Here is a 23884-nt window from a genome sequence, read left to right on the forward strand (position 1 = left end):
GATTCGAGTGCGGTAATGGCTGCGAAGGCGGAGAAACTTAAGCGGGCCGAGGAGTCTCTCAGAACGGTTATGTATTTGAGCTGTTGGGGGCCTAACTAAACGTCGTCGTATTTAGACAAACATCTCTCTGCAACGAACGTCGCCCAAGAAGGGCACAGTTTTTCTCTGATCATTGACACTGTAAATCATTAATGCAGTTCATAAGAACAATGGTTGGAAGAAGCAAAATAAGGATAGAGCGTCGTGGTTTGGAATTGGATTGTGGGTGTAAATATGTTGATGTTTTTGGAGATTTTCTCTTGTTTTGTATAGTTGTTGTTGCAATTATGTTTGTAGATTTGATTTTAAGGCAAGATCTTCTGAACTCAGTGCCGTATTTAATTCCATCATTTTTAGTTCTCAACAACACTACAATCATAGTTATACAATGATTCAGAACCTTACTAGCTGGGGTGATTTCAGACACTTAATTAGAATAAAAAAGCTCCATTGGAGCTTACCATAGCAGTTACGAAGACCTATAACGCATTAAAACGCTTATAAAACTATGTCATATGATAACAAGAACTAATGAATTGCGAAAGAAGTAGATTGTCAAATTTCATATCAATTAAAGAGGAAAATCAAACACCCCACCCCTTATAAAGGTGTGGAAATCTCTCTATAGCATAGCATGACTCGTTTTAAAAACTTCGAGGGGAGCTCAAAAGAAAAAGTCTATAAGGACAATATCCGGTAGCTATGGGCTTTTGAGGTATTACAAATGGTATCAGAACCAAACGCTGAAGGAAAAGTTTATGAGGACAATATCATATCTGTTAGCGATGGGCTCGAACCAAACACTGGGTAGTATACTAGCGAGAACGCTGGCTCCCCAAAAGAGATGAATTGTGAGATCCCATAGATAATGAAACATTTCTTATAGACAAAGTTCTCCCTAACAAACTCATTTAAAAACTTTAAACGAAGTTTAGAAGGGAAAGTCGAAAATATGACAATATCTACTAGTGACGTGCTTGGGCTATTATATTATTGTTTGACATTGTCTACGAAGGTTTGACGTGATGCAGTTACATGTTTCATTAATATACATCTATCTATCTAGTGACATATAGTTTTATAAATTAATTGAGAAAGAAAAATAATAAATTGTAATGTTAATAATGTTTGTTATTAAGACGGAGGCATCTAATATGTATCTCAGACAAGTACACCGTCCTTCTAATTCCCCCTTCCGCGTCCCAAAAGTAAAAGAATAAAATAAAATAAAAAGGAATCCGCCAATGGTAAACAAACAAACCAGGGATTTTGATGAATGGTATTTTATTAATTCTTTGATAATCACAAAACCATTCCTATCCTGAAATTATGAAGTCCTTTGTGTTTGTTTATATACGACACACAGGAGTTGAGGATTGGCAAAAGAGAAATCAGGAGGAAGGAAGAAGATGAGCTATTTGAGCAGAGCATGTATGGCCGCCGCTAGTGTGGCCGTGGTGGAAGGTGGCCATGCCGATCACTTCTCCAATTGGAACTCTGAAACTCTTTTCCGGTCCAATCCGCGATTTCAGAACGACGACACGGCGTCTCAGGAGGTCGGCGCCGGCAGCACTGGGATTGGAAAAGATGGGGAGAAGGTGGTTAAGGCTGAAGATTCTCTTCATAAAGTCATGTACTTGAATTGCTGGACACAGAGCTGAATTAGCAGCCTCAAGAGCAGACCATTGGGAGCCTGCTAGTTGCTGCTGACGCCCAGAGACGACTGGATGGATAATCCACTTTTGGTCCATTTTAGTCTTCCATTGTTCCATACAAATTCAATACCCAACCAAATCTTTTGAATCTAAACTCATTTTAACAAAACCTTATTTATTTACACGTATATATTTTCGTGACTTTACGGAGCTATCTCTAAGCAATCGAGGCTCGACTTTTTCTTTGGAGCCCTCGAACAAATAGGCCAGAAACCTAAGTACACTATTTGTTTGACACTTTGAGTCACTTTTGACTACACCTTCAAGCTCACAACTTCTTTGTTCGACATTTGAGAATTCTATTGACATGGTTAAGTTAAGAGCATGACTTTAATACCATGCTAAAAATCATGGACCTTCCACAACAGTACGATATTGTTCACTTTGAGCATAAGCTCTCGTGACTTTACTTTTGGTTTTCCTTGCTTATAAACTCATGATCATTCCTCTAATTAGCCAATATAGAGTTACCTTTCAACAATTCTCAATAAGTCACACGATCTAAATAGCACCTGAAATTGATACTCGCACGTGAAAAGTTTGTAGTATCCATCTTCTCTAACAAAAACTAAAATTTGTGCAATAATCACAATAAGCATTTTACTAAAATCCTCCACCCTCTACCATTTCAACTCTGTTTCCATCATCCAAATGATTGTCATGCACAAACCTTCTCCAGTACCAATGTGTCTTCCAAACCTCATTCATCTCTTCAATTGGAATGCCCTTTGTCTCAGGCAAGAACACCGCCACGAAGATCGACATCAGTAGAACAAAGAACGCAAAGAAAAGGAACAACCCAAATTTCAAATGGCAAAGCATTACCAAGAACACTTGAGCAATCATGAATGTGAAGAACATGTTCACCGAAACGTTTACACTTTGAGCAGCTGAACGAATCTCCAATGGGAAGATTTCACTTGGCACCAGCCAACCTAGAGGCCCCCATGACCATGCGAACCCCGCAACATATATGCAAATGAACAGCACCACCACAATTGCATACCATCTGGGTAGCCGCCCAGGGTCCCCATCTACTCCAAATTTTGCACCAATCGCCGCTGCCACTGCAATCTACAAAATAACACAAACAGGAAACATTTTGTGTTCAATACCAAATTAGAAAACGGAACATTTTTTATAACGGTGTGGAAATCTCTCCCTAGCAGACGCGTTTTAAAAGCTTTGAAGGGAAGTTCGAAAGGAAAAGTTAAAAAAAAAAAAACTATATCGGCTAGCGGTGGACTTGGACTGCTACAGTTACTGTACTTGACATATCATCATTTGAATTCCGCCCTCTAAAAAAAGAAGCCTCCTTCCCCATTTGTCGACGCCGTAGATTGAAACAAATGTAGTAGAAACAAAAACGCAACCGGTGATCACAGCTGACATAAGGGCAGCTTCACTTCCGAACCCAATGGTGCTAAACAGAACAGGAGCATAGAATAAGATGACATTGATGCCAGTGAGCTGTTGGAAGAAAGGAATCAAGATGGCCATAGTGAGATGGGGTCTGTATTTTTGGTTCAAGAGGTTAGTCCATGAATTCTCCACTTGGTTTGATGCAACACTGGCTGTAACAAGGTCATTGAACTCTTCATCAATGTCATCAATTCCACGGATTCTTTTGAGTTGATGTCGAGCCTCGTCGTGGCGTCCTCGCTCGATCATTGAGTTCGGAGTGTCTGGGAGGACGAAGGCTCCAACTGTGATTATAAGAGCAGGAACCATAGCACCACCCAAACTCAAGCGCCATCCCCACCCACCTTTGATCTTTGCAAAGAAAAAGTTCAACACATTGGCTATCAGAATCCCAACTGTTATCGACAGTTGAAAACCAATGTTGAGGGCACCTCTGTATTTGTATGGAGCCATTTCAGACAGGTACAGTGGCACTGACTATAAATAAAACAAAAAACACAACAGCCAACTACTTCAAATTAAACATTGTAGTATAACAATCCAAATTTGTTTGTCCAATAGTAAGTGTTTGCACTCAGATTTTCTCTCACTGTTGGAGAAGTTCACACGCTCTTATAAAGAATGTTTCATTCCCTCTCTCTAATCGATGTGGATCTCACAATCCAACCTCTTTCGAGGCTCAGCGCCCTGGTTGGCACACCGCACAGTGTCCACCTCTCAAGACGCATAATAGGGAAGCCCATCGAGAAAGCTCAAAAACTTTTAAGGGGAAGCTTGGAAGGGAAAGCCCAAAGAGGACAGTATATGGATGAGTACGAGTTCCGTTGTGTAACTATGAAAGATGAGTAATGGAGAAGCCCATAAGAAAAAGCCCAAAAACCTCGAGGGAAAGGCCAAAGAAAACGGTATATGGATGAGTAACGGTTAAACTATGACTCTGAAAAATGCTTAATGGTGAAATTGGTAAGGAAAAATCCAAAAACCTTCGGTGAAAGTTCAAGAAGATAATATCTGTTAGTAGTGCTGTTACAAATTGTATCAGAGCTAGACACCGAATCGCATGCGAGCAAAGACGCTGAACCCAATTGGTTTAGATTGTGAGATCCACTTTGGTTAGAGAGTAGTAGAACTACTAAACCTTAATAAACCCATTTTAAAGCCTCCAAGATAGACCAAAAGAGAAATTCTAAATAGAACGATATCCACAAACATCCCTGATTTTGTGCTCAATGGACCTATGATGAGTTTCAAGCACAAAGCATCGAATCGTAGCTTTTAAAATAGTAAAACTATAGCGATAGAAGTAATATATGGGCACCTGATTGGCGAAGCCAAGACCAAAACCAAGCAAAAGACGACCAAGAATAAGCATCAAAACGTTCTTAGCAGCGGCATTGATTATAGCACCAGAACAAAACAGCATACCACCAAACAGCATAGACAATTTCCGCCCAAATCTACGCGTCACCGTCGACGCCACCAGCGACGACAACAGCGCCGCCAAGTAAAGCGACGAGGTGAACAACGTCAACGCCTCACTGTCGTACTGACAGTACTGGTTGGTCGTTTCCTTCTGGTGCTTCTTCCTGAACACCGACGGGAAAAACTTCTCCAAGAACGAGTCCATCGAAGTTACCCCACCTACCCCCCAACCAACAGAAACAAATTTTAGCCAAAAATCCCCCATCTAATTCGTAAAGCAATATAACAATGAGTACCGGAAATTCCAATATCGTAGCCAAAAATTAGCCCCCCCGTGGCAGCGACCATACATGTCACAGTGACATAAAGAGTAAGATTCCCCGGATACGCCTTTTTACTGCCACCGGTCGCAATTCCCACCGCCGGCATTTTTGAACAGAGGATCGATAACCGAAAGACGACGGCACAAGTTCGGAGTTACAAAATGTTGTTTATGGAGAACCATGGTTATTGACGAAGATTAGGAAAAACAGTCAAATTTTCTTCAAAAGAGACAATAATAATTAAATTATTATTATTTAAAATGAACCATTCAAAATAATGAATTTGTACCTAACTCGACTAACTAGAGCTATGAGTATTGGGGTCGCGAACAACTTATGCTTAAACCTTCTGCTCCTAGTTTAAAGAATTTATACTTAATTAAAGTAAAATGTTACTCTATAAAACAATATTAAACTAAGATTTATCACTAATAATATATTTTGAAAAATTACATTAAAAAAAAACTTAAAATTTTATTTTTAAATATGGTTTCAGAATAAAAAAAATAAAAAAAATAATTGTAGTAAATAAATATATGTATATATAATTGTATGGTAATTAATAAGATAGGAGACCTAAACCTTAAGCCCCACGACATTAGTTTCGTTCCCACGTGTATAGATGAAGTTGGGGTTGTCTTTTCACTTATGCCAAAAGACACACTGCAACATTGTTGAGGATTGTTGGGAGGAAGTCCTACGTTGGCTAATTTGGGAAATGATAATGTCTTTGCTTTGGGCTTCTCCAAAAGGCCATTGTGGACAATATCATATTATTGGAGAGGGTTGTGATTCCTAGGATGAATCAGAGTCATGCCCTTAACTTAGCCATGTCAATAGAATTATCAAGTGTCGAACAAAGGTGTACTTTTTTCGAGGACTCCAAGAAAGAGTCGAGTCTCGATTAAGGAGAGACTGTTCAAGGGCGCTCCATAGGGAGTCACACATTGACTATTTTAGGAAATGATTATGGGTTCATAACTAAAAAATATATCTCCATGGGTATGAGATCTTTTAAGCCAGCTCAAAGTCATGAAAGTTTATGTTCAAAGTCAACAATATGATACCACTGTGGACAATCGTGATTCTTAAAGTTTACGTGCGCAACACTTGAGAATATTTTATAATGATTAATTTAAGGCATAATTAATATAACTGAGCATGATTGATGAAGATTGTATGGCTTCAACGATTGAGCCAAAACCTCTGTCTAGTGATTACCAAAACTGAAAAATAATTTAAGGCATAATTAATATAATTAAGCATGATTGAGCAAGATTGAATGGCTTCAATGATTGAGCCAAACCCTCTCTCTAGTGATTACCAAAACTGAAAAATGATATTGCAAACAAACAGCCCAAACTTCTAGGCCCACTCAGTTTGTTGAAGGCATTCCGAGTCCCAAGAAGCCTATAGAGTCCTCAAACAGCCTCCCTTTATCAAGGCTCGACACCTTTTCTGGAGCCTCGAACAAATAGGCCGGAAGTCTAAGTACACTATTTGTTTGACACTTGGAGTCACTTTTGACTACACCTTCAAACTCACAACTTCTTTGTTCGATATTTGAGAATTCTGTTGACATAGCTAAGTTAAAGACACGACTTTGATACCATGTTAAGAATCATGGACCATCCACAATAGTATGATATTGTTCACTTTGAGCATAGGCTCTCGTGACTTTACTTTTGGTTTCCCCAAAAAGTCTCATACCATTTATCCCCTTACTTAGCTAATATAGGGTTACGTCTCAACGATCCTTAACAAGTTACACGATCTAAATAGCACCCGAAATTGATACTCATACGGGAAAAGTTTGTAGTATTCATCTTCTCTAACAAAAACTAAACTGTTCACAATAATCACAATAGGCATTTTACTAAAATCCTCCACCCTTTACCATTTCAACTCTGTTTCCATCATCCAAATGATTGTCATGCACAAACCTTTTCCAGTACCAATGTGTCTTCCAAACCTCATTCATCTCTTCAATTGGAATGCCCTTTGTCTCAGGCAAGAACACCGCCACGAAGATCGACATCAGTAGAACAAAGAACGCAAAGAAAAGGAACAACCCAAATTTCATATGGCAAAGCATTACCAAAAACACTTGAGCTACCACGAATGTGAAGAACATGTTGACCGAGACGTTTACACTTTGAGCAGCTGAACGAATCTCCAACGGGAAGATTTCACTTGGCACCAGCCAACCTAGAGGCCCCCATGACCATGCGAACCCAGCAACATATATGCAAATGAACAGCACCACCACAATTGCGTACCATCTGGGTAGCAGCCCAGGGTCCCCATCTACTCCAAATTTTGCACCAATTGCCGCTGCCACTACTATCTACAAAATAACACACAAGCACCAAACATTTTGTTTTCACTACCAAACCAGAAAACCCTTTTCAGTTATGCTGGAGGGAAGAACGGAACATTCTTTATAAAGACGTTGAAATCTCTCTCTAGTAGACGCGTTTTAAAAACTATGAAGGAAAGTCCAAAGAGAACAATATCTGCTGAACTTGGACGGTTACAGTTATTTTACCTGACATATCAGCATTTGAATTCCGCCCTCTAGAAAAAGAAGCCTCCTTCCCCATTTGTCGACGCCGTAGATTGAAACAACCGTAGCAGAAACAAAAACGCAACCGGTGATCACAGCTGACATAAGGGCAGCTTCACTTCCGAACCCAATGGTGTCAAACAGAACAGGAGCATAGAACATGATGACATTGATGCCAGTGAGCTGTTGGAAGAAAGGGATCAAGATGGCCATGGTGAGATGGGGTCTGTATTTTTGCTTCAATAGGTTAGTCCATGAATTCTCCACTTGGTTTGATGCAACACTGGCTGTAACAAGGTCATTGAACTCTTCATCAATGTCATCAATTCCACGGATTCTTTTGAGTTGATGTCGAGCCTCGTCGTGGCGTCCTCGCTCGATCATTGAGTTCGGAGTGTCGGGGAGGACGAAGGCTCCGACTGTGATTATAAGAGCAGGAACCACAGCACCACCCAAACTCAAGCGCCATCCCCACCCACCTTTGATCCTTGCAAAGAAAAAGTTCAACACATTGGCTATCAGAATTCCAACTGTGATTGACAGCTGAAAACCAATGTTGAGGGCACCTCTGTATTTGTATGGAGCCATTTCAGACAGGTATAGTGGCACTGACTGTAAAAGAAACAAAAAACACAACAACCAACTACTTCAAATTAAACATTGTATGATAACAAATCCAAGTTGTGTTTGTACAATAGTTTCGCTTTTGCTCTCTGATTGTTCTAATAAGGAATAGAATCATGGAATCATGTAAGAGTTATGTCCACTGCTATATTGTCTTTTTCGAGTTTTTTCTTTTGGGCTTCCCATCAAGGTTTTTAAAACATGCTAGTGAGAAGTTTTCATACCCTTATAAAGAATGTTTCATTCCTCTCTCCAACCAATGTGGGATCTCACAATCCAACCCCTTCGAGGCTCAACGACTTCGCTAACCTGCATGGTGTCCACCCCACTTCGAGGCTCAACGACTTCGCTAACCTGCATGGTGTCCACCCCACTTCGAGGCTCAGCGTCCTCGTTGGCACACCGTTAAGTATTTAGCTCCGATACCATTTGTAACAGCCTAAGCCCACGACTAGCCGATATTATTTGCTTTAGGATTTCCCCTTCAGCCTTCCACTCAAAGTTTTTAAAATGCCTTGGTTAGGGGGAAGTCTTCATACCCTTCTAAAGAATGTTTCGTTCCCCTCTCCAACCGACATGGGATCTCACAATCCACCACCTTTAGGCCCAACATCTTCACTAGGGCTCATTCCCCCCTCCAATCGATGTGATCTTATAATCCAACTCCCTTCGCGCCTTAGCGTCCTCGCTGGCACACCGCACGGTGTCCACTCTCTTTCGAGATAGTAATGGGGAAGCTCATAAGGGAAAGCCCAAAAGGAAAAGATCAAAGAGGACAGTATCTGGATGAGTACCGGTTCCACTATGTAACTTTAAAAGATGCGTGTGAAAACTCATAAGTGAAACCCAAAAACCTTGAGGGAAAGTGTGGAAGGGAAGGTATAAATAGTACGATATCTACTAGCAATGAGTTTGGGCTGTTACAAATAGTATCAGAGCCGACAGACAGTGTGCCAAAGAGAACTTTGGGCCGCCAAAAAGGTTGGAGTGTAAGATTCCACATCGGTTTGAGAGGAGAACGAAACATTTCTTAGGTATGGAAATCTCTCCTTACTAGACGAGTTTTAAAGCTTAAAGTCTAGAAGAGAAAGCTCTGGACAACATCTACAAACAGTCGGTTTGGTTTGGGCCGTTAAGGTGGCATCTTACTTTTCAACAACCAAATGTGGTTACTGTTACTGCCTGTTGGCGGGTTTTGTAGAAAATCAAAAAACTAATAACAGAGATCAGCTGCATTCACAAACCCCTATTCACCAAATTAAGATCCCTATTTTTCTGCTCAATGGATCAATATTGAGTTTCAAGCACAAAGCATTGAATCCTAACTTTCAAAATAGCAAAACTACAGCGATAGAAGTAATAAATCGGCACCTGATTAGCGAAACCGATGCCAAAACCAAGCAAAAGACGACCAAGAATAAGCATCAAAACGTTCTTAGCAGCGGCATTGATTATAGCACCAGAACAAAACAGCATACCACCAAACAGCATAGACAATTTCCGCCCAAATCTACGCGTCACCGTCGACGCAACCAGCGACGACAACAGCGCCGCCAAGTAAAGCGACGAGGTGAACAACGTCAACGCCTCACTGTCGTACTGACAGTACTGGTTGGTCGTTTCCTTCTGGTGCTTCTTCCTGAACACCGACGGGAAAAACTTCTCCAAGAACGAGTCCATTGAAGTAACCCCACCTACCCAAAACCAACAAACACAAATTTTAGCCAAAAAAACCCCATCTAATTCGTAAAGCAATTAAACAATGAGTACCCGAAATTCCAATATCGTAGCCAAAAATTAGCCCCCCCATGGCAGCGACGATACATGTCACAGTGACATAAAGAGTAAGATTCCCCGGATACGCCTTTTTAGTGCCACCGGTCGCAATTCCCACCGCCGGCATTTTCGAACAGAGGATCGATAACCAAAAGACGACGGCAGAAGCTCGGAGTTAGAAAATGTTGTTTATTGAGAACCATGGGCAATAAATCATTGACCAAGATAAGGAAAAACACTAAAATTTTCTTCAAGTATTTATTATATTCTTCCAACCTCGTACAACTATAAAATGAACAATTAAAAATAACGGTGTAGCAGTAGTAGCCGTAGTAACACATGGGGTTGGACTTCCAAAACATACATCTAATTTTCTAATTAAATTTTTTCTTTTAAATCTCGAGATTAAATTATAAAAAAAATTATTAATTAATTTGTACGATACTTCCTTGAGCCATCGAGTAAGTCAACTAACTAGATCTATGGTTGTTTGTGTCCTATCCACTTATGCTTAAGCCTCCATTCCTTCTCTATTTTGATTTATAACTCTATTTTAATATATATTTTTCAAAATATTTAAAATTTTATTTTAGAATAAATAATAAAATTAATTGTAAAATTAAATTGATACATGTATATATAATTGTATGATAAATAATAAGATACAATTTACTATTAATTTTTGTAGGCCCACTTGACAATAGTTTCGTTCCCACGTGCGTAGATGAAGTTCGGGTTGTCTTTTTCCCTCATGCCAGAAGATACAGTGTGACAAATATTTTAAAACATGGGAGAAAATTTACAAAAATACTTTGAATTTCTATGCTTTAATTATTAGAGTGCAAAACTTAGGAACATTTTATATTGAGTAATTGAAGGCATAATTAATATAATTAAGCATGATTGAACAAGATTGTATGGCTTCAATGATTGAGCTGAGCCGAAACCTCACCAAAACTGAAAATTGTATTGCAAACAAACAGCCCAAACTTATAGGCCCAGTTGAAAGAAAATGGGTAGCATAATCACCCAAGCCCACCGCTAACAGATATTTTTTGCTTTGACTCGTTAAGTATCGCCGTCAACTAAGGAGAGATTTTCTTGTTAAAAATGTTTTGTTCTCCTCTCCTACTGACAGAATCTCTCAGATAAGATACTAATTACTATTAAAAGTTAAGAAACTGATGTAGAATCTCTCAGATAAGATACTAATTACTATTAAAAGTTAAGAAACTGATGTAGAATCTCTCAGATAAGATACTAATTACTATTAAAAGTTAAGAAACTGATGTAGAATCTCTCAGATAAGATACTAATTACTATTAAAAGTTAAGAAACTGATGTAGAATCTCTCAGATAAGATACTAATTACTATTAAAAGTTAAGAAACTGATGTAGAATCTCTCAGATAAGATACTAATTACTATTAAAAGTTAAGAAACTGATGTAGAATCTCTTAGATAAGATACTAATTACTATTAAAAGTTAAGAAACGGATGTAGAATCTCTCAGATAAGATACTAATTATTATTAAAAGTTAAGAAACGGATATAGAATCTCACAGATAAGATACTAATTACTATTAAAAGTTAAGAAACTGATATAGAATCTCATCGATAAGATACTAATTACTATTAAAAATTAAGAATGTTTCATTCTCCTCTCCAACTGAGGTAGAAGAATCTCACGTATAAGATACTAATTACTATTAAAAAGATGGATGATTTGATACTCGAAGCATGGACCCATCTCTAGGTTGGCACCAAAAATATCAAATATTTATTCGAGGGATCCACACCCATTCATTCACATGCTGGCAATGCATTGCAAGAAGTTTCTTATGTGTAAATGTATGGTCCAGTTGTCAGGCCCTTCGCTGCTTGCTTCCCATATGTCCATTCCTCATCTCTAAAAGCTTATTATATAATATTAATGAATGAGATTGCAAGATCTGGGAATTGGGACTGCCATCGACCTGAAATTATATCCACAATCATTCATGCTTTGATTAGTAACAAGTGATTACATTCATTGCGAGCTTAAACCTTGATCAAGATTATGAACAATCATTCATTTGGTGTTACATTAATGTTTTATTGATATCAAGAAACTGGGTTTGCCTGCCACAACAAACGGGATATAGAAAGGGAAAATACAAAAGATTCACTGCATCTTCACTTCATCCATCACTGTCTTCTCAGTGTCAATGTCCGAAAATGGCAGATATGGGCAGAAGCTTGATTAAAACTGCTCATACTCCGCTGTTGTTTTCAGTGTCTTTTCTTCTCCCCCATGTGCCTCTCTCACCCATCATCAACTACACTCATTTAATGTATTCTCTCTCAATCTCAGGGCTATAATACAAAAGTTTATGTGGGTGGTTGGAGATGATTAAATTAGAGCTTTCTAATCACACTCTTATGAAGCTGTTTCTTGAAAGGTAAGTTTTTTTAATGAACTGGGAAAGATCAGAGACGAAAGTTTTTGGGAATCAAATCAGGTATGGATTGAATAAACAAAATCATGTAAGAAGAAGAAGAAGAAGAGGATATTACATTCAAGAATGCCAGATTCCATTCAACATACTACGGAATTTGTTTGTGGACAATTTTCTGACGAGCTTCTTAGCGTCGTAAACTTCAGCTTCTGCAAGTTTCTCAATGTTTTTCATATACCCAGAATTCACAATCTTTCTTCTACCACTACTGCTTCCTGTTAATGAGTTTAATATGGAAAAGAGGAACCTTTTGTTACCTGAATTTCCCTCCTCTGTGTCCAGCATTTGCAGAAGCATCTCTACGTTTCGATTGTCCTGAGAAAATCTCTTCCTGTTTTTGGGGATCATGACCAATTCTGAGAGTGCCTCGGCTGCCATTTCTCGAACTTCAAACGACTTTGCACCAAGAAACTTGACGAATTCTGGCATGAAACCTCCATCCCCCATTGCTTTCTTGACTTCTTCTGATGTCCCACATAGCCTAGCTGCAACTTTCAGAGCTACTTCTTGAAGAGAAACTTCCCCATTTCGTAAGAAATAAAGAAGATTATCCATGAACCCGTAGTTCATCAAAATATTTACATAACTAATTGATGAGAAACAGAGGTTTTCAATTGCTCGCATCGCTACCTCCAGAGTTTTGGTTGAGGACGAAGATTTTGGATCCAAAACACGAACTAAAGCCCGAATTCCACCGTCTTTAACCAGGAATTTGTTGACTGATTCATCCCCATAAGCTATATTTTGGAGAAAAACAATAGAGTTTATCTGCACAGCTTCATCTTTAGATCGAGCGAGCCTAATAAACGTTGAAATTGCACCTTCTTCAATCATAAATCTCTTGATCTCTTCAACACCAACGAGATTGCTGAGCACCCCACAAGCAGGGCTGATCAATTCTGCTTTGGAATCAGCATTGGAACAGATTTTTAACAGAGCTGTTACTCCGCCATGAGCAGATACAGACCAAGCATTTCCAGAATTCTCCGTGAATTTCATCAAACACCTTGTGGCTATGTTCTTCCCCTCCTCGCTCCCACTTTCCAAAACCCGAATCAATGGCGCAATTACCCCATTTCCAACTAGAACTGGTTTATAAGAATCAAACCCAGAGATTATATGAAGAACTTTCAAAGCCGCTTCTTGGAGTTCTGTCTCGGGAGAGCCAAGAAAATTAACAAGGAGATTCACTATCTCGCCGATTTCTATTATTAGTTTCACATACTTTTCGTCTTCAGTTACAGCAGCGAGAAGATTAACGAGGGCTTGCCTCTTCAGATCTGAACAACCAATCTTCATTCTCGTCACAATATCCCTCACATAAAATCTCATATCATCCTTACAAGCTCCAAGGCCAGGCCTAGAAACGACGATGGCGAACCCTTGCGACAAAATGCCTGCTGTATAAATGTCCGAAAGCTTCTTCGCATGGCGGTCAAATTTCGCACAGATAACATCCAAATCACTTTGCATCAAAAGCTTCCCACTGAAAGAGAGATCAACACACCGGCAAGCGAGATCGCGGCATTCAGTAGCTGTCTCAATCACCTTGCGAATTAGGTCAGAGATTGCGGGATTTTCGTCGGAATCACAGTTATCCGCCGCGATTAAGCCGGAATTCAATTCTTCAAGCTTGTCGCGGATTAATTTCCATTTGGAAGAAAATACTTTAACGGAATGAGAAAGAGATATCAAAGCAGAAATTAGGAGAATTACTTGCCGGAGTGTGGGCTTGTCGAGTGAGAAATCCGGCGACTTCGTCGGGCCCGTTTCTACAGGTCTCGGACCCCGTTCTTCTCTCATTTTACTTGTCACTGGAAACGGATTAAAATCATTTTCCGGCGAGTTGACGGTAAATTCTCCGGCGAAGAATCACTGGTCTGAAAGCAAAACGGAAGGTCCGTGATATAGAGCGAGTTATCAAGATTCCAGAGTCTGTGGTGACTGGTTTTTCTCCGCCTTCTTTTAACCCAAAATAAATAACTCCATATTTTAATTCGAGGATTAAAAAAATACCAAAATTGAAAAATTGTTGTATTAATTCATTAATTATATTTAGGCTAAATATATGTATTGATCCTACTTAGCCTTGCAATTAAAAGAAAAATGTTAATGTTTAATTAATCTTTTTAGTTTATTAGTTGACTTGTTCAAAAAAATATATATATATTATTTAAGAAAACTCGGAATATCTTTTTTTTCGATATATATCAAGATATTTATAAATTAGGAAAATGAATTATTAATTTTTCTTTCTTAAATGACTTGTTTTCTTTAAATTTGTACTAAATTACATAATCTTAATAATAATTTATAATCAACAAAATCAAAGTGTAAAAATAAATTTAAAATAAAAAATTAAATTATATATTAAACCTAATTATAGCGAAAAATGGAAATTCGAGGATAAATATAATTATGTTTTAATTTGTTATAATAATTAGTTGGATTTTTATAAATAATTAGCTTAGAGAAATAATTTTTACCTTTTACCAAAACTGTAAAAGTAGAAAGTAAATGACCATATAAACCACTGGTCATTGGAATGTTTCCATCCCTTTCTAAACACAAGTTGGATCAAATTGAAGCTATGTGTCAATCTCANTTTTTTTTTTTTTTTTTTTTTTTTTTTTTTTTTTTTTTTTTTTTTTTTAATGAAAATCTTCTCAACTTTATGTATTATTTTGAAAATCTTATTTTTAGATCACAAGTAATATAATTTCTTTATATTAATCATGTCACATTGTAATAAAAAGAATCTCATCATCACTAAAATAATTCATGAATTGTATATAATAATTATGTTTTAGTGATGAAAATGTTATGAATTATGTGAAACATTTTGGACTAAGATAGAAGTACATCAATATAGAGAATCTCTACCTGTATTGCATATTGATTCATATATCATTAGTCCTATCTAAAAAAAAAAAAAAACGTAAATATTGCTCGTTATGTTCTCATTTCTGTCTTTAATTTTTTATTTAATATACGTAAAACTCAAATAATGAAATATTATATGAGTGAATCGAGACCACGTTCAAATGAGACTAATTTCGAAGATATAAAGTTATAGTTAAAAAAATATTTGAAAATGGAAAGTTATTATGGATAAAAACAAAGTGAATATAACTCTAAAGTTAAGTGTGCAGGTGAGGGGAGATAAAACATGACCCGTATTGATTTGTGGGAATAATCTTCAATCTTTGAAGTATTTTGAAACATGTGAGCGAGAACAAAACATGACCCGTGTTAGTTTGTAGAAATAGACAAGTTTTGATACCAATTGACACTAAGAACACACCCTTCTAGGTTTTGCTTTTGGTTCCACCGAAAAGGGTGCATACCAATTTGCGCACACACATATATACTAACGTGAGAGTTCATTTGCATTTCCAACACGTTTATACACGAAAGCAACACGAGATAACAAAACCCTTTAGATCCATAATTGAAATGATGTAAAGAAGCATAAAATCCCAAGAATTAAGTTAAAAAAAAAAAAAAAGAAAGGGTAGGTTTGAAATAAGAGTGAAAAAGTGTGGAATGTGTTAAATATAGGACAGCCCTTAATTAGTCCCCACACCCACCATGTGAAGAAGAAGAAGAAGAAGAAGAAGAAGAAGAAGAAGAAGAAGAAGAAGAAGAAGGAAGAAAGGGGTTTGGTTTGGATATTGATGCCTTGAGTTAACGACACTTTTGTCCCTTTCCTTTGTCTTGTCACTATCCTTTGCTTTATGCACTTTGGTGGAGTGCAGAGGAAAGCTGGGCAATGCCTAAACAACAAAGACAAACCTCTCCCCTTTTGCCTTTTCAAAACCTTTCTTAATTAATCACATAATTTATTTAGCCGACTAATTGTGCGGCTGGACTCAATAATCCCTAAAACTTTGCATTATTTATCTCAAATCAGGATATTATTGTTTTATATAAACAAAGCCTATTGTATTCCATCCACATTGTATGGCATCGTAGGCCACCATTGTTGGTGGATTTATTGCTCAAATTTGTTGTATCTAACCATATTATATATTCACCTTTTTCCCTTTCCAACCTCTGCCACCTCCTTTCTTTCTTTCCTAACACTATTAATATCCGTAATTATTTTTCAAGATTTTAAAGGGTTAAGATTACGGGTATACAAGTAAGATATGAGAGAATTGTTGGAGGCGGGGAGTGGGGGAGAATTGGGTGTATGTTGAGTTGTAGGTATGGGGGGGTGACATTAAAGATTTAATGGAGTGCATATGATAATTTTGGGAGTGTAAAGTAGGGGGTTTCTTGTAAGGGAAAAGGCCATATTTTTGGCCCCAAAATGGGATGTGTGTTAGGTAAGAAAGGGGAAGAGAGAAGGGGTTGAGGAGTAGGAAAGAAGTGAATTTGTTATAAAAATGGGACAACAACAATTACACACAACATTTATATCTATATATGGATGGGCTGTGTCTTAGCTTTCAAGATTTAAAAGATCATAATAATAAAAAGAATAAATTATAATATATATATATAAATAGGGAGCAAAACAAGGATTTAGACGGGTTGGAAAATATAATTTCATCCACGGTCCTATTTATCCAACCTTATTTCCTATCTAAACGAGGAATCTTCTCCCAATTTGGAGCGAGTTCCCTCGAGGCCTCTACCCTATAGATAAAATAAAACATTTCATTTCTTAATTATCCATAATTTTATGTTATTTGTTTAGTGTTAATGCTATCACAAAAGATGAGGATGAGGATGGTAATTAATTAACACAATTTAATTAACACATGAACAAATACCCACTCTAATTTTGGTATCTGCTTATCTCAATAATTAAAACATAATGTTAAAAAGTGTAATTCAAATAATGAAGAAAAAAAATTAAAAGAAGCGTGGAGGTTCAATACTTATTTTCTAAAGGAAATTTCAACCTTTTTTTTTTTATTATTATTATTGCCCTCTTTTTTCCCCTTTTTTTGTTTATAATTTAATCATTTTCCATATGAAAAGCGAGAATGTTCTTTGTTTTTTCTTTTTATGGAGTAATTATTGAATTCTTAAAATTGACTTCTAGGATTTTTTTTTTCTTCCCTCTTCAAATATTCTTTTTAAATTCAGAATTTTATCATTAGTAATTACTTTGAAAACATAAATCTAAAGTTAAAAATATGCAACAATGAATCCAATTTTTCTGCAAAACATCGAAATAAAAACCAAATATGTTGAAGTTCAAAAGTCAACAAATTGAAATAAATACAAAATATTTTTTTAAAAAAGGTTGAATTTAAGGCTTAAGACAAAATTCACATGCGATTTGATGAAAAGACTTAGGGCACCGGTATTTGCGGTTTTATATTTAATTAACATCATCTCAAGCACATGGATTCTGTGGCCATAGGGCCCAATATAGAAGGATAAGTACTGGGCCCCATAACACACATGCGTGGCCCATTAAGCCCTCGTGCTTTCATCCAACGGCTGAGATCCAGCATATACTTGGGATGATATTTTGTGAAAATAATTATATTAAAAACATTACTGTTATTAAATAGTAAATTGTTTGTGTTTCTTTTTTGAGAATAATGAACCATTTATGAAGCTTATATAAAAAATTAAAAAAGTAAGCTGATATTTCAAGAACATGAGACGTAATATTATGACGTCATAAAGATTTGAAATTTACGGCTATGTCTGATGACTGCCAGCCAAATTTAATTATATATTCCAAAAATAAAATCAGAAGTTGTCTCGAAAAATATTTACAGGTGTGAAAAGTTCAGAGATCAAGTACGCTTTTCACTGGCTTGTGTTGACAGACACTGTCTAATTCTGATATTCTCAGAATAAGATTGTCGTTTAATTTTTGGTTCTTTTTAAGAAAACACTTACACAGGACAAATATTATTCCTTGTGTTATTATATTGAGAACAAAATCACTAATGTTGAAAGAGACAGAACAGAATAACTGCATCAAGTCTCACAAACTCAATTCATGAACTTATTGTAAGCCGTGGGAAGAATGACAAAAAGCTTACTATTACTAAAAAAGAACTAATAAATTCAATGGACCAATACCACCAAAATTATTATTGTACCAACTTTATTGGCAGCCAAGCCAGCGGTTCATCTTTGAACTCGAGTGTGAAGGACCAGGGACCAACTCCCTGGTCTCGGTTGATTCATATGCGACTCGAATCTCTTCCAAAAACAAAACGCCTTGTCCAATCCGTTACCACTAGTGCTCTTGTCCGCCAACTCACTTGCTTGCTGAACATCGAGAGAAATACACCAAATAGTCAAGGCCATAGCACATTTAAATGAAAATTCATGGTCTATAATATTTTTGTTGTTAATTTTCCTTTTCACATGCAGCGGGTGAGGGTATTGGTTACTTATCGGACCTAAGACAACCATTTTCTTTAGGAGATTGTAAGATAGCTTTCAGGGTACAGAGGGTGTTTCACCTTGCATAGACAGAATACCAGAGCCACTGAGAGCTGTGGCCAATGGACACCCAATCTCCAGGAAGTTGTGCAGCCGTTTGTTCTCCTCCTAATGGTGCAAATTGTCCAAGATGTTTGTACCTTCAAGGACGATCGTACACAGTGAACAAGTCAGATTCATATAGTTCTTTTCATTCACAAGATTTAAATTTGAAATTGAACTGTCGTAATAGTTCATATCAAATAATGGCAAAGAATGTGACAGTACATAGCTGCATCACACTTGTGATATCTGCCTGCTCCGGTTTATAGCGACAGAAATATAATGGTTTAATTTCGATAAGCGAGCCCGCATTCACAACAGTTCAGCAGGACGCATATAATCAGGAAAGAGGTTCCTACTCCCAATATACTGAATAACGACAAAATGAGTGGCTGGACTATTTATTGAGAATGAACTCCATCAGGCTAGACGTCTACAAGGTCAAATACCTTTTTATTTATCCCACGGAAAAGAACTTATCCTGTACTAATTACTTTTGGACTTCACGGGTTCACTGACAAAATTTTTCACCTCCCTATCTTTAAATCAAATCAAAAGAGAGACAGTAGTACCTAAAGGGCCGAAAGCGGTGGCGTCCTGATCCCCTAAACCTCAGAGGACCTTCAGGATTGCTTTCGCATTCTTCCATACGGTTAAAACAATGGGCAAGATATGCGCCTTGTTGTGCAGCCACCTGAAATGACGTTTAGATCGGTGTAAAGCACTCTTTTGTGGAACCCGAAATCAGTATCAAATGGTACTTGTCAAGAATATATGGCGAACCTGTGCGGTAGCAGGAAGGTTTTTCATTTGTGAATCAACTTGGGAAAGGGCGGATTTAAACTCTTCAATGTCTAGTGCGATTGATTCCTTTGCCACATCCCCTTTGGATCCTTTTAAAAGATCAACAATGTCGTGCATTTGCTTATTCTTCAAATATAGCTCCACCTGGGGATATCTTTCACATATGTCATCAATGACTTCTTTAAATTCTTTAACTGTTAGTGTCCCAGAATTGTCTTTGTCTGCCTTGATAAAAATTGCTGAAATATCCTCCTGTTAAGAAATTAGGAACAGCCAACGGCAAAGGAACAAATGAGGCCAAGAAAATCAAATAATTATGAGAAAACTGGTAGATAGGTTTTATAAAACTAGGCATGAACCAGTGTACACACTGGCATAAACTATTGAAAATGAGATAATACAAATAAGCAAAACATGACCATAAAACTTTCAAGAGAAAAGGGTATACTGACCATGACTCTTCGCTGATTTATAGTAGCGCAGTCACCAAGTGCGTATACATTGTCACATCCCTCAACTCGAAGCCATTCGTCGGTTGCCAAAGCACGCCTGTTAGCCTATACACATTAATCAAATATCAGCTATAAAGTGGAAAGAAGCCGAAGAAGGGAAGGCAGCAACAAGTATTAGTCAGGTAGACTGGTCAAATTATTATAGTAGAGATTTTCAATAAACTAACCTGACCAATCTGTGTCATAAAGTCCTTTATGATCGGACGCGTTCCTATTCCAGTTGACCATACAGTCATTCCATAAGGCATAGAGGATATTTCTCCATTCTTCATTTCCTTGGTAGAAATCTCTTTATCAGTTACCTTGATTACCATCGATCCGGTCTTAACATCAATACCATCTCTACGGAATTTTTCTTCAGCAAAAGCAGTAATTCTTTTGTCAAACCTACAACAGCATGAGAGTTTTTTTAATATACAAAGTGAGTAAATTTTTTTTTTCATCCAGGCATTTGGAAACTCCATTTGAAATAATGGAATGATAGTGCTTGAGGATATTCCAAATCTATGAAAATATTTAAGCACTCAGCAGAGGAGAATTACAAAGGTTCAAGCTTACATGTTCAAGATATGATCTCCTGCCTCAAGAAGAGTAATTCTTACAAAATTTTGAAGTCCAGGATATAACTTGACCAAGTCCTCATTAACAAAATCATGAAGTTCTGCTGCAAATTCCACACCAGTGGGGCCACCTCCAACAATAGCAAAATGAAGAATTTTCTTTCTATCTTCTTCATCCAGGGTAGGCAGGCTTGCCCTCTCAAAGCAATCAATTACAGTTCTTCGTATTCTCTGAGCATCTTCCACTTCCTAAAAACAATTCTCAGTAATTAGTCATAAATCAGATGCAATAGACACAGAGGAAGTCGGCCACAAAACAATCAACTTTCACTGAGCTCTCAATCTTCTTCTTTTTCCAGTGAAGCATTTCTACCAAAAGCATTTTACAGAGGGGAAGACCGTGTTCGCGAAGGTGCACAAACTCAATATGAATTTTTTGGTACTAGTGCCGATGCCGTTACTGCTATTACTACATGTAAATATGTAAAAGTAAAGTTGGAATATTAAAATAAGAAGCACCTCTTTACAGGAGGCGAAGCATGATACCTTTAAGAAATGGCAATTCTCCACAACGCCAGGAGTATTGAATGTATTAACTTGTGCTCCCACAGATATCACCAGGTAGTCGTAGTCCACAACAAATTCCTTTTTTCCATTCAGATTGTTGTTTTCGTTAGATCGGCAGTAGAGTTTTTTGTTTTTAGCATCAATCTTGTAGCATTCTGCTTCATTGAATCTAATGTCTACCCTTTTCTGATCAAAGGAAAAGCAAGAAGACCATCATCATGTTAATAGATTATCAAGACACGGTAAAAACACCTAACATGTGACTTAGGTGAAAGGTAGAACCATACTCCTTGAAATGGTTCTTAAAATTAAATATCAAAGTGAATTTCTTTTTCCAAACATCTGAAAGTAGGCTCGCATGTTTTTTCTTTCCATTGCTTTCCTATCAGAAATAATCAATACCTTTCTCACAATGTTGCGAATGGGTTCAACAATGCTACGGGCTTCCACTGTACCACATGTAACACTTGGTAATAATGGGGTGAACGCAAAATAATTTCGAGGTGATATCACTTGAACCTCATACGACGGATCTTTAATATTCTTCAAGAAACTTGTTCCCGCCCAACCAGTTCCAAGCACTACCACCTTCTTCTTTTTCTCATCTACATTGACTTTGGATGCAATACTGGGTACCCCATTCGTTGGGCTAGCATCAGCATATGCTACAAGGCTCCCCCCACTGCAGGAGAAAAGAGTGCATCAAAATATGATTAAAAACGTAGTGGAAAAATGACATTTAAAAATGAATAATATCTAATCTGGGGATAGGGTGGACATGGAGTAGGCCTAATGAGAATTTTTGCTCCCACTAATGGGTGAACCCAGTTGAAAATAAAATAGATAGCACCAAACGAATGAGAGTGAGTCTCGAGCTCGGTCCTAACTCCCAAGTGATGTATACAATGTAGTTGAGCTCTTTCATATCACCCACCAACTTTCGGAGAAATCACTTATTAATCCTTGTTTCTAAATTGGAGTTCTCGTGAGGGTCTAAGGAGAAGGGAATGATCCGGTATTCCGAGTTCTTTCTCACCGCTCATTAAGTGCATCAAATCAGATTTGTAAGCAATGTTCTTAATGAGATGATGTTTAAGATTAGAACAGACTCTCCCATACTAGCTGCAGCTTTTTAAAGAATTGATTAGTCTACCCTTCATCAATTGTGAAATTATCAAGAATGAATCAGCAGAGTAATTTAGTAATGTATCTTTTTGACTTAAAAGTTGATGGTAGCATGTTAAGGAAGCATCGACAGAGAGATTCGTACAATAGAGTAACAAAATATAGCACCTTCGATTTTTAATAGCAATGGAATGTTTGATCTGCAGAGGCGTAGCAAAGCAGGATGGCTCCCCCTTAATTTGTCATAATTCATAAAAGTAGATATAAAATGCTCAAAATTTTGTAGTTCGACTCTAATTTTCTTAGTAAACTTTCATATTAAAACATCTTATAGAAATCAAGTTTGCATGCGAAATGTTGCCCCTCCCCAAGAAAATCTCTATCTACGGCCCTGTTCATCTATATCTCGGATCGTAATACTGAAACAATTAGTCAGCTAAATAGGATGTGAAACAATGGAATTCCTAAAGACAAGAGACTAAACCGATACAGAGAGAATCTGAATTCTTCAGCGACAGATCCACTTCAAATTGGGCCATGAAACAATTGGAAAAGCAAAGCAGACACGTATTCCCAAGGCATTTGGAGCCTTGCTCTCAGAGTGGGCTTGATATCATGGCCACCATCGTAAAAGATAATCGATGCTATATAATTCAAATCCATTCAGAAAAATCACTCGTACAGACAACAGTGAAAACAGAGCATGGTTGGTCCTCGTGTTTTACCTTGTCGCCTTATGTCAATAACAAAACACTTATATTCACACGAGAACATATTCCTGAAATTATAACGCTTTCAATTGACAAAAAGTAATTCCATTAATACAACAGCGAATCAGAACAAACCATAATTAATAATTTCTTCACACATTTAAACCACACATTCAAATCAAGGAAACAACACAAACAATCAAGTAGAATTCCAAAGAAGATACCTAACGGAGACAAGAACAAGGAGCCTGGAAAACGACGGATGGTCCCGGAAAAGTCTGGAAACTCTGTTATAGAAAGCGTACGTTGGCATATCTTCGCTGCAAAAGCCGTATGTTCTTCGGCGCCTCAGAAATAAATGTACAGATCCCCAAGAACTCTGGAAACAATTTTACGAAACGGCAAAATTTAAGGGAAGAAAAGGTTCGGTAGAAAAAAAAGTAAGAGAGAGAGAGAGAGAGAGAGAGAGAGAGAGAGTCGTGGGTTAGCTTCCAAGTGAATTGGAAAGTCAGAGTCGGTGGGTATAAAAGAATCAGCCGAGAAATGGGAACGTGATCTGTGTTTCGCGTTGGCGGTGGCTCCCATGTTTACTGACTTGCCGCGCAAGTCTTGGAAGCACCTTGCCTCTGGTGGCGCTATTATGCTGTGCTGTGCTGCGCTGCGCAGCCACTGCTTTGTAACCCGTTTCGCTTTGTCGTTTTGTTTTTGAAATTTATGAACCTTAAAATTATGTCATTTATTTCCAATCTCAAAT

At 37.5% G+C, this 23884-nt stretch overlaps 4 protein-coding genes and 1 long non-coding RNA gene across 5 annotated transcripts; all 5 read right to left on the reverse strand.

Moving 5' to 3' along the window:
• Positions 1-1361: 1361 nt before the first annotated feature.
• On the reverse strand, positions 1362-5136 carry LOC111783200 (sugar carrier protein C-like). Its single transcript, XM_023664102.1, has 4 exons — positions 4895-5136; positions 4495-4817; positions 3024-3653; positions 1362-2828 (listed from the first exon to the last, which is right to left on the reverse strand). The coding sequence occupies exons 1-4, from the start codon at positions 5025-5027 to the stop codon at positions 2358-2360; spliced, it is 1557 nt and encodes a 518-aa protein (XP_023519870.1). The 5' UTR covers positions 5028-5136; the 3' UTR covers positions 1362-2357.
• Positions 5137-6696: 1560 nt separating this feature from the next.
• LOC111783199 (sugar carrier protein C-like) lies at positions 6697-10088 on the reverse strand. Its single transcript, XM_023664101.1, has 4 exons — positions 9882-10088; positions 9483-9805; positions 7470-8099; positions 6697-7268 (listed from the first exon to the last, which is right to left on the reverse strand). Exons 1-4 carry the CDS (start codon positions 10012-10014, stop codon positions 6798-6800), a joined length of 1557 nt encoding a protein of 518 aa, XP_023519869.1. The 5' UTR covers positions 10015-10088; the 3' UTR covers positions 6697-6797.
• A 1772-nt stretch (positions 10089-11860) lies between these two features.
• On the reverse strand, positions 11861-14346 carry LOC111783203. Its single transcript, XM_023664104.1, has one exon. It carries the CDS (start codon positions 14185-14187, stop codon positions 12445-12447), a length of 1743 nt encoding a protein of 580 aa, XP_023519872.1. The 5' UTR covers positions 14188-14346; the 3' UTR covers positions 11861-12444.
• Positions 14347-18256: 3910 nt separating this feature from the next.
• On the reverse strand, positions 18257-23851 carry LOC111783204 (external alternative NAD(P)H-ubiquinone oxidoreductase B2, mitochondrial). Its single transcript, XM_023664105.1, has 10 exons — positions 23355-23851; positions 21698-21977; positions 21275-21481; positions 20727-20977; positions 20336-20555; positions 20109-20213; positions 19636-19908; positions 19425-19546; positions 18831-18950; positions 18257-18633 (listed from the first exon to the last, which is right to left on the reverse strand). The coding sequence occupies exons 1-10, from the start codon at positions 23441-23443 to the stop codon at positions 18546-18548; spliced, it is 1755 nt and encodes a 584-aa protein (XP_023519873.1). The 5' UTR covers positions 23444-23851; the 3' UTR covers positions 18257-18545.
• Positions 22649-23348, reverse strand: LOC111783206. The gene is made up of 2 exons (XR_002813321.1): positions 23146-23348; positions 22649-23064 (listed from the first exon to the last, which is right to left on the reverse strand). It is a non-coding gene; the product is annotated as an uncharacterized LOC111783206 (long non-coding RNA).
• Positions 23852-23884: the final 33 nt, after the last annotated feature.

The sequence above is a fragment of the Cucurbita pepo genome, chromosome LG20, assembly GCF_002806865.2.
Source record: "Cucurbita pepo subsp. pepo cultivar mu-cu-16 chromosome LG20, ASM280686v2, whole genome shotgun sequence".
Lineage (NCBI taxonomy): Eukaryota > Viridiplantae > Streptophyta > Magnoliopsida > Cucurbitales > Cucurbitaceae > Cucurbita > Cucurbita pepo.

Coding starts and splice junctions, on each gene's coding strand:
- LOC111783200 (XM_023664102.1), bottom strand. CDS start 5,027: ATGCCGGCGGTGGGAATTGCGACCGGTGGCAGTAAAAAGGCGTATCCG. Junction 4,818..4,894: donor CTACGATATTGGAATTTCCG/GTACTCATTGTT, acceptor GTTGGGGGGTAG/GTGGGGTAACTTCGATGGAC. Junction 3,654..4,494: donor GTCTTGGCTTCGCCAATCAG/GTGCCCATATAT, acceptor TTTTATTTATAG/TCAGTGCCACTGTACCTGTC.
- LOC111783199 (XM_023664101.1), bottom strand. CDS start 10,014: ATGCCGGCGGTGGGAATTGCGACCGGTGGCACTAAAAAGGCGTATCCG. Junction 8,100..9,482: donor GCATCGGTTTCGCTAATCAG/GTGCCGATTTAT, acceptor TTTCTTTTACAG/TCAGTGCCACTATACCTGTC. Junction 7,269..7,469: donor TTCAAATGCTGATATGTCAG/GTAAAATAACTG, acceptor GTTATTTTGTAG/ATAGTAGTGGCAGCGGCAAT.
- LOC111783203 (XM_023664104.1), bottom strand. CDS start 14,187: ATGAGAGAAGAACGGGGTCCGAGACCTGTAGAAACGGGCCCGACGAAG.
- LOC111783204 (XM_023664105.1), bottom strand. CDS start 23,443: ATGCCAACGTACGCTTTCTATAACAGAGTTTCCAGACTTTTCCGGGAC. Junction 21,978..23,354: donor CTTGTTCTTGTCTCCGTTAG/GTATCTTCTTTG, acceptor TTTCTCCTGCAG/TGGGGGGAGCCTTGTAGCAT. Junction 20,556..20,726: donor GGAGATCATATCTTGAACAT/GTAAGCTTGAAC, acceptor ATGCTGTTGTAG/GTTTGACAAAAGAATTACTG.